Source organism: Chiloscyllium plagiosum, unplaced genomic scaffold (assembly GCF_037043375.1).
Source record: "Chiloscyllium plagiosum isolate Xiang-an unplaced genomic scaffold, Cpla_swu_hap1 HiC_scaffold_14, whole genome shotgun sequence".
Classification (NCBI taxonomy): domain Eukaryota; kingdom Metazoa; phylum Chordata; class Chondrichthyes; order Orectolobiformes; family Hemiscylliidae; genus Chiloscyllium; species Chiloscyllium plagiosum.
Window position 1 is genome coordinate 23,364,834 of NW_028270152.1, and position 20,848 is coordinate 23,385,681.

The window sequence follows — 20,848 nt, forward strand, 5'->3', positions numbered from 1 at the left end:
CACCACAGAGGTGGAATGAGTGGAGAGTGTCAAGTTCCTGGGAGTGGTCATCTACAACAAGCTTTCTTGGACTCATGTGGACACACTGGTTACAAAGGCCCAACATCTCTTCTTCCTCAGGCAGCCAAGGAAATTTGGCATGATGGCAAATACCCTTGCCAACTTTTATAGGTGCACTATTGAGAGCATTGGCTGGACATATCACTACCTGGTACGGCAACTGTACCATTCAAATTCAGAGACGGTTACAGAGAGTGGTGAATTCTGCCTGGACATTCACAAAGGCCAACCTCCCATCTATAGAATCCATCTACCAGCCCCGCTGTCAAGGAAAGGCTGCCAGCATTCTCAAAGATTCATCCTAGCCTGGCAATGTTTTTCTGCAACCTCTACCATCGGTGAGAAGGTATAGAAGCCTGAATACACGCAGCAGCCAGTTTTGAAACAGTTTCTATCCTCCTGTTAGAATACGGAATGGACTCTCAAAGACTCGTCTGTACCTGTGGTTTTGGTTTTGCCGTTGTTTACCTATTATTTATTTATCTATGATAATTAACTTTGTCTTGTGAGCAATACAGGCAGATCAAAGCTTTTCATTGTGCCCAGTACACATGACAATAAATTCAATTCAATTCGAGAAGAGCTTCCAGGGTGTGATGGTAGTGCTTTTGTGCATCTGCTGCTCTGTACTTCTGGTGGTACATGTCACAGGTTTGGAAAGTACTGTTGAAGATTTACTAAGCACTGTAGTGCATGTTGATGATAAGGTCCTGCTGCCACTTTCAACATTCACTACTGATGCAAAGAGGCAAATGGAGTTCAGTCAAGTGCACCATTTGGATCTTGATGTTAAGCTTCTTGCATATTGTTAGAGCTACACCCATCCAGGTTAGTGAAGAGTACTCCATTGTGTTCCTCACCTGTGCCAGATAGATTGGTGAACAGGCATGAGGAACAGAGGGAGAGAGTTACTGATTATAGAATCCCATGTTTCTGACTTGCTTCACAGAGTCACAGTATTTATATGGTCAGTTCAGTTTTACACATGGTTCTAGATCAGTGTCAATGATACCATGAGAATGTAGTCTAATTTGCATCTTTGATATACATACACACTTCCAGCATGGGTCAGGAAATAGCGCAAACCCCTAACTTCATCCTTCCTAACTCATGAGGTCACTTTAATACCTATATACCATTTGTGAAGAGAATCTTGTGGCATAATGGTAGTGTGGACTAGAGGTCCGGGCTCAAATACCATCTGCTCTAGAGTTTTAGCAACACTTCTGCAGACTAATTAAAATCTGTGGCCAAGACTTGTTTACCTGTGCAATTAATTTATTTAAAATTAAAAGCTTACATGTGATTTTTACCTGATATGAAACTTGTGTGCAGGAATGATTAGATTCAATACTGCAATTTTACAAATAAGTTAATTGCAAACCACTTGGCACAGATACCACCTTGTTACAGCCTGATCTATTCCAGTACTTACTGCAACTGTTTGCTCATATTCAATTTCTTTCTTCTTGTACTGCCTTGTCTTATCTTTTAATATACACTAGTTCATTACTGGTGAGCTAGCAATTACCAAAAATTAGTCAATGATCAGTGAAGAAAAACTGGAGGACATCAATCTTTGTTAAATGATTAATTGCTGCACAAATACAGTTTATAGGAAATCAAAGGAAATAATTGAAAGGCTTCAAAGCTAATCTGATTTAACAAAATATTCAAAAATATTATTTCAATTTTAAATGAAACTCAACAGCATAGTTACGACTAGTAAAAGGACATAAGACTCAAAACAGCCTTATTCCAAAATGAACACTTTTGGGGTTGAAACAAAAAAATGGACAATTGACCAAGTGACCAAAAAAAAAACGTGCTATTCAAAAGCTAAATGCTAAACAGACAAAAGTGGGCAAAACTGTACTCCAGGAATTAGTGCTGGGTCCACCGCTGTTCACAATTTATGATAACTTGCATTTGTAAAGCTCCTTTTGGAAAAATATCCCAAAGCATATTACAGAAGCAACAAACAAAACTAATGAAATCATCAAAATTCATGCAAGGTTGAGGATTTAAAGTTGCATGGTAAACAAATCTATTTAAAGCAAAGAAATACGAAGTCAAAACAATCCACAGGAGATGACAACTAGGCAGATGAAATGCAAAAAGTTTTTAATATTGAAAAGCATAAGGCATTACATATTAGTGGCATTACAGCAATAAGATTAACATATGTAGGTTTAATTATTCCCATTCAATTTTTTAAACAACTCAGTTGAAACAGGGAACTTACCAAGTATACGGGATAGCCTCCAACCTACTTAAATGTGCTGCCCTAGTACATTTGTATTTTTAAAAGCACCCTGTTGACCAATGTAAAGAGCAGTAGTACAGATGGCAATGTGACCATTCAATGCCAGAGTTCAGTCCTGGATCAATATAAGTTTGAAATGCCTTTTCACAATTACAATGAAACCTGTGCCAGTGACTGTCCATCAACTGCTGCAATAAAAAGTCACAGAAGCAACAAAACCTCTATCCATTTATGTTATAACAAAATCCATAATGTGATCCCAAAGTTACAATAATTTTAGTTCAATTAAAAACATTAGTATACAATTAATGGAATAAAAACAGAATGCAAGACTAAGAATGTGGACTTTCCTGCCTAATTGACATACAATGGAAGCATACAAATGAATTATTTCAGCACTATTGTTTTAAACTAGAGAATAATTAGGGACAGATAGCAAGCACCAGTAGAGTCCAGAAAAACACTGGAAACACTTGGCTGGTCAATCTACGTGGAGAAGGTAAGGTAAATGTTTTAGGTCTGATCAGTTGTTAGTTTTGTCATTATCCAGATCGGTTAATCTCATTTCTCTTCCTACAGATACTGCCTGACTGGCTGAGTGTTTCCAGCACTCGCTACTTCAGATTTCCAGCATCTGCAATATTTTGCTTTTTGTTTCACGCTTTCCAGTATTAAAAGGGATTCTGGATGGTCATTGACAGGGTTTATTGCATCTATTTACTGCCTTAAACCTATAAGTGTACCGTCATTTTAAAGATGTGGATTAAGGAGTAAAGTCAGAGAGGCTTTGACACAAACTACGAATGAAATTTTGTTTTATTTTTCAAAATACAAATGCATTAACTTAGTCCCTTCAATTTATGAAAGGCCCAATGACAGCAGGAATTGCTGTGTAAATACAGTATCAGTTGAAAAATGATCCAATAATACTAAAGCCAGCAGTCTGGTTGAGTTATGTACAAACCTTTACCAGCAGGCTGGTCAGTTTATTGTATGTGTCCCCTTTCAGCAGATGATTACACCCACCCCCACCCCAAGCTTCCTTCCAGCAGTGCAGTTTCACACGGTTTTGCGTAACCTTGGTCTTGTTAGATGACAGCAAATGACCCAGTATCAGAACTGCAAAAACAAAAATAAATTGTTATTACATTCAGAATACTTCTTATGACCATGGAAATGTGCTTAGTGGAAAATACTTTCAGTACCAGGTACTGCCACTTTTATTTGTCACATATCTGCTTTATAACATATTTCCTACTCACCAGAACCATGAAAAGAAGGAAACTTAGTATTTCAGATCAGGTTGAAGGCAACAAACTATATGCAATTGACGTGTGAACCAAGACTTTTGCAGAACTTAATCCTCAATGATTAGAAAGGACACCTGGCTTTCCTCAAGAGGCATAGCTGCAAACAGGAATTAGCTACAAGTTGGATTCCACAACTTCCTGGCGTCCTATAATTTTGAATGCTTTTCTCCTTGAAACAATTTTATCTCCATTGGATCTTAAGCATAGAGCATGCAGCAAATTAGGGAGAAAAATGGGAAACAACAGGGAAAGAGAAAGTGAGATAAAAGTACTGGAAATGGAGGCTCCAAGGTATGGAGAAAGGAAAAGGAACACAGAATTATAGTCAGGAGCAAGGGAAACCAAGGTGGGAAGAATGACAGAAAGGATTGAGGGAGCGGATGAGAAAAAGACAAGAGGAAGAGGAATAGAGAAGGACAGGAGAAATGGCCAAGGAGAAACTTTTGCAAAAGGTGAACAGAATTGACGGGAGATGGGCAAGTAGATTGGAATACAGCATTGGAAAGGATATCACAAGAGCACAAAGGTGCAATACATAAGTGTAACTGAAAATGGAGATAGGTCAAGGAAGAGTAGGTTTTTGGAGCAGATGAACCAGTGAAAACAATGGGTGTGAAATTAACAGGTTGTGGAGAAAGATGGGACAGAGCTGTTTGGATCACCATATGCTTCAAGCGGCTATCAAAATCCTGGTCACATGCATTCTTGGACTAGCAGCCTGAAACGTCCTCACAACCCTGTCTGGAACCCTTACCAAACAAACATTCTTTATTATTGGAAGTGATTGCCAGAAAATAAGAATTGCAAACTCAAAGCGAAATGACAGCAACATGACTGAAATAATATTAAGCAACACAGAATCAAATTAAATTTGAAAGGCGACTGAAATTGACAGACCAAGTAAAAGACACACCGGTCAACACAATGATTACAGGCCGCAAGATTTTTCATTATCCGAGATATGCTAAAAGCAGGTCTTGCATTCAATATATGCTTTGTGCTGGTCACCAATTTCCAGAAGCAGCATTTTTTTCTGATACTATTTATACCATGCCTTGGAATTAGCTCGGATTTTTAAGCTGAACAAAAATCACACTGCTGTCTCGTTAATTCACGACAGCCAGTTAAAACAGAGAAGCTCATGTGTTCTCTCAGCATCAGCTACAAAAGGAAGACATTTAGGATTTGTTTAACCCCTGAATGACACAAATGAGCTCTTAAAGGTTTAAGAATTCAAAGATCCTGAAGAATACACGAAACTGGAAGAATATCCATGGGAAATTCCACCATAGTCCTTTTGCTGTTTGGAAAAGTGAAATATTAAAAGTTAATATAGCAGTGATCTTGAAGTTTAATGTATAAGACAGGCTTTGAGACACCATTTTAAATATAACTCCAAATAGTACCGAGAGAGAGGAGTGGGAGGCGGGCAGAGAGAGGGAAGTAATGTTCTCAGAGTCAGGGAAAGGAAACCTAGCTGAACGACTGCTGTACTGAACCTGCAGTGCTATAAAAATGAAACAAGAAATCTTCATCCCAGAAACTCTGATCTGTGGGAGAAATCTCCAGCTATTCAACTACAAAACTAATTGAAAAGTTAGTCAGGGTTCAATGCTTGCAAACTCTTTCACCTTTGAAAAATAATTTACACGCATATTACAATCTGTAATAATAGATTTAACAACTTTCATTTTTAAAAGTATCTTCTATTCATACCTACTTTAAATCCTTGTTTTTGCATGTAAGTCTCATTTCAATAACTGAGTAGCTGTCAATCGTTGGGTAATGAAGCAACTTCTATTTAAGACTAAAGCGTTGCTAGTTATTTGAAATTGAAAATCTAAAAGATGTCTAAGTGAGCTATATAAATTTGCAGTTTATGAATCACTGATATCACACTTGATGTAGTCATAATAAAAGTTAGAAGTATATGAAAATGTAGATTAGATTAGATTACTTACAGTGTGGAAACAGGCCCTTCGGCCCAACAAGTCCACACCGACCCGCCGAAGCGCAACCCACCCATACCCCTACATTTACCCCTTATTACCTAACACTAAGGGCAATTTAGCATGGCCAATTCACCTGACCTGCACATCTTTGGACTGTGGGAGGAAACCGGAGCACCCGGAGGAAACCCACGCAGACACGGGGAGAACGTGCAAACTCCACACAGTCAGTCGCCTAAATCGGGAAATGAACCCGGGTCTCCGGCGCTGTGAGGCAGCAGTGCTAACCACTGTGCCACTGTGCCACCCACAATCATTTGCTTGACTGGGTTCAGCTGCAACATCAATCAAACTGCTTGAAGCCATCCAAAACGGTTTGCTAAATTAACAACCCTATGAACATGTCAATATTCAACACTTTCACCACAGGTGACGAGCAAAAAGACAATGCCAGTAGTGAAGTTAGAATACCATCTTCAAATCTCCCACCGTTCTGACTTGGGAATAGGAGGCGGCGATTCAACTTAAGCCTATTGTGGGCGGCATGGTGGCACAGTGGTTAGCACTGCTGTCTCACAGCGCCAGAGACCCGGGTTCATTTCCCGACTCAGGCGACTGACTGTGTGGAGTTTGCACATTCTCCCCGTGTCTGCGTGGGTTTCCTCCGGGTGCTCCGGTTTCCTCCCACAGTCCAAAAGATGTGCGGGTCAGGTGAATTGGCCATGCTAAATTGCCCAGTGTTAGGTTAAAGGGGTAAATGTAGGGGTATGGGTGGGTTGCGCTTCGGCGGGTCGGTGTGGACTTGTTGGGCCGAAGGGCCTGTTTCCACACTGTAAGTAATCTAATCTAATCTAATCTAATCTAATCTAATCTATTCTATTTAATTAAATCTTAGCAAATCTATACTGAAACTCCATTTCCTGATTTGGGTCCTAATCTCTCAGTACCCTTGCCAAAACAAAACTCTGGTTTGTAACATCCAATATCTGTTGAATGCAGAGCAGGCTCGAAGGACTAAGTGCCCTATTCCTGCTCCTAATTCTGTTTGTACAATAACTGTCCTAGCCTCAACAGCTTTTTGAGAATTTTTCAGTAACTTGTGAAAGGTAATGAATATGGCCTGTGACGTCCATATCCAGAACAAATAAAAGCTGGAGTCATTGGGCTAGTTCAGCACACTTCCGTTTTAATGAAGTCACCGCACAGAATAAAAGTAGTGATGCTTGAAAAATGTTCATCTAAAACGAGAAGTCAAACACATTTGAGGAACTCATTTACCAAGAAACAAAAACCACCAACTGCAAAATAAGGTCTTCGCAAAAACTACTGAATCGAGATAACTTATGCAATGTTGACAGACCTAGCAACTACACACCAGGGAGCAATTAAGTCACAGTTTTCCAGCTTTTGTAATTTGTGTAACACAACCATAGAAAGCAGGCAAATACTATCCTATAAAATTTGCTGGTTTAGATGGGGAAAGACGGGAAAGACAGGAAAGACTCACATTTTTGAGGAACTCTTCTGCAACAATGCGAGCTCTGGCATTTAATGACAGTTTCATTTCGCTGACTTCCTTGTCAATCTCCTCCATGAAATGAATGACAAAGTCAACCAGTTTATGTTTGTACATTTGTTCAGTATGGAAGTTGGTGATCAGGAAACTGATGTCATAGCCCTGTCAGGAAAGATAGAACAGACAGAGACAGTATTTATTAAAGACAGTGACATATTCAACTTTCTCCAGCAATTCAAAGGGGACAGGATGGTTACAAAACAAAAAATAATTGGTGACTTCCCTTGACATATTTTCACACAATTTAAACATTAAATTTGAGCTGGGCTCCAGAAATTTCCTATCTTGATACATTTCTGCCATTAATCTTGCAAAGCCTTTGGTGAATCTCATTCTGATCAAGATGAGACTTCATTTCACGGAGGCTGGGTTCAAAACCACATTCAAAAGAGGAGAACTTGTAGCACAACCTAGTTGCATCACCCATATATTCAATAAGAAACATTCAGCTTCACATGCTAAAAAAGACAAATTAATCTTCAGTATTTGTTACTCACAATTGTGACATATGTAAAGACCACATTCTACTATCCCATTAAGATAGTGAAGTGTTTCAAGCTCAGCACTGACACGAGACCTAATGAAGTCAAATGACATGTCATGAAAAATATGCAAGCAAAACTCCTGCCTTCCTCCATCAATTAAGAACTTAAGAACTTGGAGCAGGAGTAGGCAATTCAGCCCCTTGAAACTGCTCTGCCATTTAATATGATCATGGCTGATCTCATCTTAATCTCAACTCCACATTCTCCTTTAGCCCATTACTAATTAAGAATCTGTTTATCACCACCTTAAATAAAATTTACTTGCTGTCCCAACATCCGCTGTACTCAAGGATAGCAAAGTCCACATATTTGTGATCCTTTCCTCATTTCCATTTTAAATCTGCCACTCCTTAGCCTAAAATTAACTGTTGTTCTAGATTGCTCCTCAAGGGGAAATATCTGCTCTACATTGACTTTCCTTTACCATCCTACATAGCTCAATTAGATTTCCTCTCATCTTTCTAAACTCAAGTATAGACCTGAACTACTCAATCTCTCATAAGACAAGCCTTTCACTGAAGTCAATCTCGTGAACCTTTTCTGAACTTGGCTCCAATGCAGTTACGTGTCCAAAACTGTACACGGTACTCTGGATGTTGTCTCACCAATGCCTTGTACAACTGCAACAACACTTCCCTGCTTTTATACTCTGTTCCTTTAACAATAAATGCCAAATTCCGTTTGCCCAGCTTTACCTGCATGAACTTTTTAGTACTGCGACCACTAGGACTTATAACAGCACACAAACCAACAGCCACTCTCAGACAACAACTCACCAGAACGAAGGACCCGATACCCAACATGAGCAAAACTAACGTAGTGTACAAAATCCCATGCAAGGACTGCACAAAACACTATATAGGACAAACAGGAAGACAGCTAACGATCCGCATCCACCAACATCAACTAGCCACGAAACGACACGACCAGCTATCCCTAGTAGCCACACACGCAGACGACAAGAAACATGAATTTGACTGGGACAATACCATTATAGGGCAAGCGAAACAAAGAACAGCCAGGGAATTCCTAGAAGCTTGGCACTCATCCACAAACTCCATCAACAAACACATAGATCTGGACCCAATATACCAGCCACTACAGCGGAAAGCTGAAACTGACAACCGGAAGTGGCAGGGACAGGCCACTATAAATGCCGGAGGAAACACCACAGAAGCGCTTCACAGGAGGCTCCCAAGCACTGAGGATGCCACCTAGACAGGGGACGAAACGTTTGCAACAAAAACTTCCAGCTCGGCGAACAGAACCACAACAACGAGCACCCGAGCTACAAATCTTCTCTCAAACTTTACTCCTAGTTTTATTCAGTATTTTTTCCCCCGTTGATGGTAATTGTTTTGTATTCCCCCTTTTATATAAACTCTGCATTACCCGTTACTAGTGAAATTATTTCAGCATCCTCCAGCATGAAAAGTAAGGCAAAATATCAATTGTGTCTGTTTTTATGTTCCCAATTTTGAACCTCCCAGTCTCACCCTCCAAGGGACCAACATTCATTTTAGCCACTCTTCCTTTATACATACTTACAGAAGCTTTTGCTGTTATATTTTAATTTTATATTTTGTGCTAGCCTTCTTTCCTAATTAACCTGTGCTCTTTTTATTAGTTTCTTTTAGCAACCCTTTGTTGGCCTTTAAAAGTTTCCCAATCCTCCAGCCTGCCACTGATGCTTGCGGATATGGTATACCTTAGTTTTTACCTTTACACTATGATTAACTTCCTTGCTTAGTCCTGGATGTTTTTTTTCCTCCCTTACAATCTTGCCTCCTCAGTGGAATGTAGTTTAGTTGGAAGGAATTGAATATCCCCTTAAATGTCTGTCATTGTTAGAGGAGCAGTACATCATAGGCATAATATTGAATGCTACTTGAAAGAAACACGAGAGAGTAAATAGAACACAGAATATATTCTGGGTGGGGGACTTCAATATCCATCATGAAGAATAGCTTTGTAACAACTGACTGAACTTGTTTCTTCAAAGGATATAACTGAGCCTGAAGTGACCCTGACTATTTTAGAGGCATCTCCACAATTGACTACTGTGCAACCTTTGTGGAGACAAAAAAAAACTGCCTTCACCTGGAGGATGGGATCAAATGAAATAGGATTGAAATAGTTTGCTCCATTATTCACCTAAATCCTGGCTTATCTTCTATCTGTAAGCCATTTTTCCCTGTAGTATGTCTATTTCCCTGAATGGATTTAATATTTGGAAATTTATCAATCACTGCTTTGAACATACTCAGTGACTGAGCTCTCACACCTCTATGGGTTAGAGAATTCCCAAGCTTCACCACCAAGGGAATAATTTACTTCCCAGCTCAGGCCTAAATAGCCTAGCTTTTATTCTGAGACTGTTCTTGAACCTGCAAATTCCATACCCACCCCCCCCAACCAAGATAAACATGCATCCTGCAGTTACCTTGTCAAGCACTGCTACAGCCTTTGAGATCATCTCTCATCCATCTAAATTCTAGACAATGCAGGCACAGACTCCACAAACGATCATTACCAGATAATCCCACCATCCCAGGATCTCAATTGGTGAAAGTCTGTCACAGTTCAATGGAAAGTAGGTCCTTTATTAGGTAAAGAGATAAAAACATACAATACATACAATAAATCTATACTATAGACCAGGTGCAGTCTCAACAAGGTACGACATAACTACAGCAACATATCTCTATTCTTATACTCAAATTAATTTGTATTAAAGGCCAAAATACTTTCCTAATTGCTTATTGCATTTTTATATCAGCACTGTAACTCATGAGCCAAGGTCTCTTTGGATATATTTCCCAATCTCACCACCTCAGAAATGTTCTGCACTTACCACTTATGACCACTTATCCACATTATATTCCATTTGCTAGGTCTTGCCCACTCAATCTGTCTAAACTCTTGAATCCTCAATTCACATTTTCATCTTGCTTTTTTTTTTTAAAAACAAATGAACTAGAAATATTACATTTGTTCCCCACATTCAAATAACTGATATGGATTGTAAAGAGCTAGAGCCTAAGCATTCATCATTGCAGTATGCTGCAAGTCATTGTCTAAGCTAAAAATGACTCATTTGGTTTATTTTGCTTAACCTCTAGTGTGGTAAGTCATTGAAAGCCTTGAAAATAAAAAGTACACCCCATACACTGGTTTCACATTACCCATTCTTCAGTTACATCCTCAAAAACTCCAACAGATATTCATATTGATTTTGTCCAGTCTGACCCTTTTTTTTTGGTTTAAGTGCCTAGTTATCACATCCTTGTAATAAGATTCTAGCCTTACGAGTGATGTCAGACTAACAGGTCCATTGATCCTAGTTTTCTTTTCTCCTGCCTACTTCCTACGTTTGCTACTTTCCAATTTGCAGAATATTGCAAGATGACCAACATATCCACCACTTCTACAGCAACACATTGGGATGCAGAACGTCAGATCAAGGGGATTAATCAAATTTCAGTCCCACTTTCTCGCAGTACTTTTTGTTTTTAAAATATACTGATATTAACTTCAGTTCCACAATCTCACTAGTAGCTTGCTTCTTGCTTCTCTAGTATTTCCATGAAGTTTTTTGTATCTTCCTCCATGAAGACAAAGTATTTGTTTAGCTTCTCCGCCATTACAAACTTTGTTTCTGCCCTATAGTGGTTGCACCGATGTCTTTGCTAACCTTTTCTTTTACATACCTACAGAAGATATTATAGCCAATTTTTATTTCTTGCTAGTTTACTTTCGTATTCTATTTTCTACTTTAGTTCCTAGGACCTCCTTTGTTAATATCTAAAAATGCTCTGAATCTTCAGGCTTATAAAGTTTCCAAAAAAAAATTGTATGTCCCTTCCTTTGATTTAATAAAATCTTTAACTTGTCAGCCATGGTTGGATCACTTTTGCTGCTGAGTTTTTCTGCACCTCAAAAAGAATGTATATTTGTAGTCAACTCTATTAATTCCTAAATGCTGGTTGATTCCCATTATTGGGAAACTATATTAAAAGGAGTGAAAACAATCTATTGTCCCACATAGCTTCCCTCACCAAGACTCTAGACTCAGATTGAACTGTACTACTTTTGAACTCAACATAAAATTGTCAGGTGATGGCCACTCTTCCCTAGAAGCTTCTTTATAAGATTAGTTAACCTTCTGTCATTGCCCAGTACCATATGTAAAGTAGAAAGGAGGGATCATATCTGTTTGCACTATTAATTCATCTACCATACAATGAATGTTGTGTGCATTAAGATAGAGTTAAACACTATCATTTATAAACATAGAACAGTCCAGTACATCACAGCACAGGCCCTTCAGCCCTTGATGTTGTGCCAGACTTTTATCCTATTCGAAGGTCAGACTTTGTGCATGGGAAATTATGTCTCACAAACTTGATTGAGTTTTTTGAAGAAGTAACAAAGAGGATTGATGAGGGCAGAGCAGTCGATGTGATCTATATGGACTTCAGTAAGGCATTCGGCAAGGTTCCCCATGGGAGACCGATTAGCAAGGTTAGATCTCATGGAATACAGAGAGAAATAGCCATTTGGATACAGAACTGGCTCAAAGGTAGAAGACAGAGGGTAGTGGTGGAGGGTTGTTTTTCAGACTGGAGGCCTGGAGTGCCACAAGGATCGAGGCTGGGTCCTCTATGTTTTGTCATTTACATAAATGATTTGGATGCGAGCATAAGAGGTACAGTTAATAAGTTTGCAGAAGACACCAAAATTGGAGGTGTAGTGGACAGCGAAGAGGGTTACCTCAGATTACAACAGGATCTGGACCAGACGAGCCAATGGGCTGAGAAGTGGCAGATGGAGTTTAATTCAGATAAATGTGAGGTGCTGTATTTTGGGAAAGCAAATCTTAGCAGGACTTATATACTTAAGGGTAAGGTCCTAGGGAGTGTTGCTGAACAATGACCTTGGAGTGCAGGTTCATAGCTCCTTGAAAGTGGAGTCGCAGGTAGATAGGATAGTGAAGAAGGCGTTTGGTATGCTTTCCTTTATTGGTCAGAGTATCAAGTACAGGAGTTGGGATGTCATGTTGCGGCTGTACAGGACATGGTTAGGCCACTGTTGGAATATTGCTTGCAATTCTGGTCTCCTTCCTATCAGAAATATGTTGTGAAACTTGAAAGGGTTCAGAAAAGATTTACAAGGATGTTACCAGGGTTGGAGGATTTGAGATATAGGGAGAGGCTGAACAGGCTGGGGCTGTTTTCCCTGGAGCGTTGGAGGCTGAGGGGTGACCTTCTAGAGGTTTACAAAATTATCAGGGGCATGGATAGGGTAAATAGGCAAAGTCTTTTCCCTGGGGACGGGGAGTCCAGAACTAGGGGGCATAGATTTAGGGTAAGAGGGGAAAGATATAAAAGAGACCTAAGGGGCAACTTTTTCACGCAGAGGGTGGTGGTACGTGCATGGAATGAGCTGCCAGAGGACGTGGTGGAGGGTGGTACAATTGCAACATTTAAGAGGCATTTCGATGGGTATATGAATAGGAAGGGTTTGAGGAGATATGGGCCGGGTGCTGGAAGGTGAGACTAGATTGGGTTGGGATATCTGGTCGGCATGGACGGGTTGGACCGAAGGGTCTGTTTCTATGCTGTACATCTCTATGACTAAGTGTGGAGCATAAATTTATCTGCTGGTGCACTTTTGTTTGAAAGACACCGACTATATACTACAATATATATTAAGTCCCTTATTGCTATCTTGCTCCTTGCCCTTTCTCTTTATCACATCTTTCATCACCTGATTCCTTACCCGCACTGTTTCGTTTAAAGCTACTGCCCTAGTTATACAACTTGCTAGAATACTGGTCAGGGCACAGTTAAATCCCCATAGTACGTCCCTTTTCCCAGCACAGAATCACTATCCCAAGCATCAATCATGCAGTGTTGATCAGATTTTGAATTTCAAGAGTATCCATGAGGTGCCATCAGAAGAATTCCACTAAAAAAAATCAGTCACCTTGTAGCCTTGCAGATTCTTTTGCTCAACCAATAAAATGAAGACAAAAATCCAATGATAGTTCAATAAGAAGTCTAAGGGAGCTTGACAGGAGCATTACATACATCTAAGTATAATGGTGAAACTACAACACAGGACTAATGAATATTAAATTGAAGGCAGTATGCTATAGAGATCCAGCCAATCCCACAAGTAATTTAAAAGTTCAGCACTTCTGCTAAATTCTAAGGTGAGTTACTTGTATTCTGACTCTAAAATCCTTTCACCATTTACAAGGCACAACTCAGGAAAGTGACAGAATACTTTCCACTCATACAGGTTTGCACAGCTTCAGCTATAGTCAAACTCAACACAGGCCAGGACAAAGCAGACTTCTACCTCAAATATTTGTTGCCTCCACAAACGATGTGCTGCAGTTGCATTTGACATTGTCTACAAGATGTAATATGGTAACTTATGGCCATCAAGAACATTCACAAACCCATTCACGCATGACCATGGACAGCGAGTGCAAGGGCACACTACCAGCCACAAGTTCTTCTCTAAGTCACAGTGACTTGGAAATATATTACATAAAATCCATGAACTCCTTAGATATGATAAAAGGTGTACCTTCAGGACCTGCAATGTAGCAGCAGAACACTGTTCATCACCTTTGAGGTTAATTAGGGATGGGCTATAAATGTCACTTGTCAGCAACATTCATAATCTAACATAAAAGTATTGAAGTTTGATGTCTCAATTATAAGCTTTGATAGTGTATAGGACATGATCTAGGCAGAGAATGGTGCCCAAGTCTGTTTCAAACCAGCGGACTGGTTGAAATCTGTTGATACATGCCTGCCCACCCTTTCTCTCAGTACCTTAACACATCACCAATGGGGTCTTGAATTGTCCAAGGGAAGACAATAGAATTTCTTTAAGTTTCAAACAGGGGCTGAAAGAAAGAGGATCTGCAAGCAATAATACGCACAATGTTTTGATTAAACTAGAGTTTAGATTTTTGACCAAATAATCATGCTAAATGGAGTAAAATAGTATGATGCATTCATGGACCTCCCGAATGAAGCATGGAAAAGATTTTGGTGAAGATTTGTAGTTCAGGTTGTAAGTTTGCTTGCTAAGCTGGTAGATTTGTTCTGACATTTTGTCACCATACTAGGTAACATCATCAGCAAGCCTCCAATGAAGCACTCATGTTGTGTCCTACTTGCTATTAATTGGTCTTGGTCTGTTGTGGTGGGTGATATCGCTTCCGGTTCTTTTTCTGAGAGGTTGGTAAATGAGGGCCAACACACTGCAGCACCCAGGGATTACAAGAAGCTGAGGAAAAACACTTATACAAAGTATTCAGGAACAACAGGTACCTGATGAGTGTAGTCCGCTCATTCCTTCACAACAGATTAAACAAGACAACAACACACCCAGAGTCTCTTGCCACCCTGCCATACGTTAAAGACGTCTCAGAGATGATGACCAGACTACTCCAGCTCCTTGGCATCATGGTAGCCCAGACAAACCTATCACTATATAAACAGCTCCTGATGAATTTAAAGGACCCTCGTACCAACAACCAGCAAAACAAATGTCATATTCAAAAATAGCCTGCAAAGACGGCAAGAAACATTACTTTGGACAAATGGGCAGGAAACTAGCCACCGGGATACATGAGCACCAACTAGCCACTAAAAGACATGACCAACTATCACTAGTATTCATACACACAGATGAACAAGGAGACCAGTTCGACAGGGACAATATATCCATCGTGGGACAGGCTAAACAAAGACACACACTTTCTAGAGGCCCGGCATTCAAACTGGAACTCCATTAACAAACATCGATTTGGATCCCATTTACCAACCTCTCAGAAAAAGAATTGGAAGTGATGTCACTCACCACAACAGACCAAGACAAATAAACAACAAGTGGGACAGAACGCCAGCGCTTCATCAGAGGCTCACTGATGATGTTACCTAGCATGGTGACAAAACATCTGAGAACAAATCTATCAGCTCAGCAAGCAAACTTACAACCCAAAATATTACTATATTCTGCAGGGGAGGCACTGAGAACAGATGGAGAACAAGACAAACACAGGGTATCCACAGATCAGTGGACTCCAAGTGCCCTCAGGTCCTCAACACTATCAAAGACAAGTACAGCAAAAATAAGTCTTAAACAGTTAATTGCATTTAACTATATATTGGTATTACCTCAACAGCTTTCCTCCGGAGAATGAAGAAATTCTCTGCTCTCATCATCATAAATCTCATGAACTTATGACAAAGGATCTTTTCAATCTCATCGGCCTGTAAATGGAAATAAAACTTGAACAGGTACAATTTCTAACCTTTCTACAGCCAAAGACTGGAGGTACACTTTTAAAGTAGTGATGTTTTTGAGGGTAGTTTTTATAAACACACACAGTAGCACATGTGGAATTACCAACATACCCACTGAAAACATTTTGTAGGATGCTGCAGAAGGGACAAAAATCTAGTTAAAATCTGGTATGTTAAAACAAATAGGAATAATATGCCACATGTTTATAAAGACATATTTTTCTCCAAAAAAAAAGGAAGCATTCGTAACAGGCTGGAAAATCAACACCTTGTCTCCATAAAACCAATTTTCGCTGACCACCACGGCTCAGATGTTAACCATCACAGGACGCCATTTGGCCCATTGTGTACACACCAAAGATCTGACTACATTAAACCCATTTTCCATCTTTTGGCTCACAGCCCTAGAGGTAATGGCAATGCAAGAGAGTATCTAACTACTAAAATGTTGAAAGGTTCTGACTCCATGTTATTTCAGGCAGTAAGCTTTAGATTCCTGGAACAGTTCTGAATGAAAAAAACGTTAACTTCAACTCTCCTCTCAGCATTCTGCCTCAGTTAGAGTCCTACGGCATGGAGATAGGCTTTTGGCCCAAACTGGTCCATGCCATCCAAAGTGTCCACTTACACTCACCCAATTTCCCTGCACTTGGTCCATATCCTTCTCAAGCTTTCCTATCCATGTATTTGTACAAATTCCTTTTAAATGTTGTTAATGTACCCAACTTAACCACTTCTGCTTACAGCAAATTCCATATGTGTACCACTTCTGTAAAAACAAATTTGCCACTCAGGTTCCCTTCTATTCTTTCCCCTCTAGTCCTCGAATCCTCAACCCTGGGAAAAAGACTAACTGCATTCACCCTATTGATGCCTCTCATGATCTTATACACTTTTATAAGATTCCCCCTCAATCTCCTGCACTCTAAAAGAAAAAAAACTTAGTTTGTCCAATCTCCCTATAACTCAGACCTTCGGGTCCTGGCTACATCCTCGTAAATTTCTTCTGCACTCACTGCAGTTTAATAACATTCTTCTCATAGCAAAGTGATCAAAATTGAACACAATCCTCCAAGTGCGACCTCAACGTCCTTTACAACTGCAACATATCCTAACTTCTATACTTGATGCCCTGACTGATGAAGGTCAGTGTGCTAAAAGCCTTGTTCACTGTCCTGTCTACCTGTGACTCCATTTTCAAAGAACCATGCACCTGAACTCCAAGGTCTCTCTGTTCAACTACACTTAAGGCCCTGCAATTCACCATGAAACTCCTACCTTGATTTGATTTTCCAAAATGCAAGAGCGCACACTTATCAATAGTAAATTCCATTTGCCATTTCTTGGCCTACTTCCCCAGCTGATTTTGGTTCTGCCGCAGTTTCCAATAACCCTCCTCACTGTCCATAATACTGCTTATTTTAGTGCCATTTGCAAATTACTAACCATGCCTTGTCTTAAAATCTACATTCCTGTGGTTATTGACCAATCTACTAATAAAGTGCCTTCCTATCAACCCTCAATCTTGTGTTTCTCAGGTCCCATTTCAACCTTTGCTGCTCCAAAAGGAAACCAATTCTAGCCTGTCTAATCTTTCCTTATTGCTAAAACCAAGCATCCTAGTAAATCTCTTCTGTGATATCTTTAGTGCAATCATATCTTTCCTGTAATTTAATCACCAGAACTGTACACCATACTCCAGTTGTAGCCTAACCAGCATTTTTTAAAAGAGTTCCACCATAACTTCCCTGCACTTGTATTCTATCCCTTGACTAATTAAAAAGTATTGCATATGCCTTCTTGTCTGCCTTATCCACCATCCCTACTACCTTCAGGGATCTGTGGAATTGCACGCCAAGATCCCTCAGATCTTCTGTACTTCCATGAATCCTAACATTAATAATATATTCCATTTGGCCTTGCTGGACTAATTTCTTTCTTAATAAACCTGTGTTTCCTCTGCTTTCCAAGTTCTCATGTTTTAATTTATAATTCCACCTTAACTCCCACCCAACTCTTCTGAATTACTTGCCAGGATCCCATCTGTGTGTTAATCTAACGAGCTGACCTAAAATTCTGCTCCAGGAAATGAATGGAAAATGTTATTTCACAGATTAGGTGTTATGTTGCAGAAGGGGGCCAATCAGTCCACTGTACCTGCCCCGGATCATTAATTGAGCATCTACCATGCTCCTCCTTTTTCCCCATACCCAATTCCAAATCTTACTAACAACAAATACAGTCTAAAAGCCAAATGAGATACTGACCTGTTTGATTGCAATGCTGACTCGTACAGAATTTATTGAGCCCTCAATGAGGACTTTCTCCTTCTCATTCCTGCTGATGATCAAGGGCTGCAACAGCAGCTCTTTACTGCTCCTATCATGGGTCAAGAAAACATGCATTACTATCCCATACTTAGAATGCATCCGAGGGCTTTTCAATTATTTAGTGCCCCAGCACTAAATTTGTTTTGCATATAAGTGCATTGCTAGCAATCATCTTAAAAGTTATATACAGATTATATGCTTTCTGTTGCACTTTCCACAGAAAATCCAAAACTAAACATATTCAAATTTATCCCTAGAGTCAGAAAATTATACTGAATTTTTTCTTGCTCCCCTCAACTCCCTAGATGATGCTTAGTGAAAACTGAAAATTAACCCAAATATTTAGCTACCAAATATGCCCTACCTCACTTCCACTTCAGGTTTATTATGGCGCTCCACAACTTGTGATGAGAAGTTTTCCAAGCAGAGTGCAGCTTGAAGTGTGGCACGGACTGCATTCAGGTACGGACGGAGTGTTGCCTTTTGAAAGGAGAGATAAACAAAGTAATAAAGCTTAGAAGACCATCTGGGCAATTGCAAGGACTACATCCATATTGGAAATATCCCATTTTAATCTGTACATTAAAATTTATTTCATTACAAAACATTTGTTATAACAAGTATAGTGTCATGGATGACAGCTCTCAGGATAGTAGACTATGTCATTTCATTATTTCCCTTTAACTAATGGGCAAAGTCTACTATCAGGAGAAAGTGAGGACTGCAGATGCTGGAGATCAGAATCGAAGAGTGTGGTGCTGGAAAAATATAGCCAGTCAGGCAGCATCTGAGAAGCAGGAGAATCAACATTTTGGGCATAAGCTCTTCATTAAGGCTTCATTCACTCCTGATGAAGGGCTTATGCCCGAAACATCAATTCTCCTGCTCCTTGGATGTTGCCTGACTGGCTGTGCTTTTCCAGCACCATACTCAATATCTACTATCAGTAATGGTGAACAAAAATAAAATTAAGTAAACCAAACTATACAGCAATACTGGACAGCCAGCTAATCATAGTTAAAGCACAGAAAATAAATAATAGTGGTTTGAGTAGCTCTAGTTAATCTACAGCAAGCACCTATTTGTAAACTAGGTTCAGGCACAATTGCTAAATATACCACACCCACTCCACTTTAAACTCATCTGTCACAAAACACTGACCAGCAAGACAGTCAACACATGTATGGTGGTATACACTGAGCACCATGGGAGAAAACCCAAAAGTAAATTGAATCCTACTATTTGTTGACCATATATGATTTTAACTCCTTTATGTTAATTTGGGTGACAGGTTCTTCCCCAAAGGCCTTTAATGAACTAATGGAGTCAGTATTTTTTAAATCAGTATAAGCATTATTACCATTTTTTTAAAAAGAAAATCAAATTCAACTTCTCAAACTGCTATAAAGAAATTTAAAGAAACTTTTTCAATTACTACACTAGTAATTGAACATGCTACCACACAAGTAAAGCATGCACTTCACATGGGAAACTTGTCTGATTACTCAGGAATTCACACCTAGAACTTGAAATAGAAAATTAACTCATTATAATGCAACTTTAATAAGATATTTTTGCCAAAAGCAGCATCATGTTATGTGAATACAGTAATAACTGAAAAGTAACAGAACATAATGCCATATATAACTTCTATTGCGTGCGCTCCCTCAACCTCGTACAAGTTTCATGGAAAGTACAGACTTTACATCTATATACAATCCTGTAAAAGAAGCAGAGTCAAACACTAAACCGCAAACAACCTTGACAAGGCATGCAGCCCCCACTGACAGCCCTAAGTCAGAACATGGAATAAGGTGGCCAAGTGAAAAGTTCTCGGACAAGAAACACTGGCTGCAATCAGGAATCAGCAACTTGGCAGGTACCAAAAACTAGAAAGAGGCCCACAATCAATGCCTTCCCTTCCTCATCTCCACTGAGGAGGATGCGGGGGCGCGACTGGGTCAAAGAATGCCGTATGTAAGGCATTCCTAATGGAAAGCAGAGGAAGAGTACCACGGTCGACTATTCAATATAGAGAGCGCGGTGCAGCAGCCGGCCCAGCCCGGATATCAATCAGTTCAGCCCTGGCCCAGTGACAGGAAGCGCTGGGTGTGGAGCTCTCCCCTGTCCTCGGGGAACGGGTGGGGCCTTGATACCGCTTGAAGCCGTTACTCCGGCTGACTCCGGAGCTCCCAATTATTTACCCCGCCACCCCTGTCCGTACTCCCAGCCGGAGTGAGCCCACCGCCCTGTTTGCCCCCATCCCATTCAGGGACCCTCTCCGTGCTGCCCCCCCCATTCACTTACCATCGTCTCCCCGGAAGGCGGAAACGTTCTCGGCGCGTGCGCAGCCGTGCCTCTGCTCACCCCTCCCCAACCCGCTGCAGGATGACTACACTGCGAAGTGGAGGAGGGGGCGATAGGCACTCATTCTAATGTTTCATCGTCGTTTCTTTGTTGCAGTTCTAATCAGATATCA

General features: G+C 40.1%; 1 protein-coding gene across 1 annotated transcript; it reads right to left on the reverse strand.

Annotated features, from left to right (window-relative positions):
* Positions 1 to 2,163: 2,163 nt before the first annotated feature.
* Positions 2,164 to 20,695, reverse strand: arpc4 (actin related protein 2/3 complex, subunit 4). The gene is made up of 6 exons (XM_043707827.2): positions 20,677 to 20,695; positions 18,734 to 18,849; positions 18,307 to 18,418; positions 15,911 to 16,006; positions 7,093 to 7,263; positions 2,164 to 3,445 (listed from the first exon to the last, which is right to left on the reverse strand). The coding sequence occupies exons 1-6, from the start codon at positions 20,677 to 20,679 to the stop codon at positions 3,440 to 3,442; spliced, it is 504 nt and encodes a 167-aa protein (XP_043563762.1). The 5' UTR covers positions 20,680 to 20,695; the 3' UTR covers positions 2,164 to 3,439.
* Between the last annotated feature and the right edge of the window lie 153 nt (positions 20,696 to 20,848).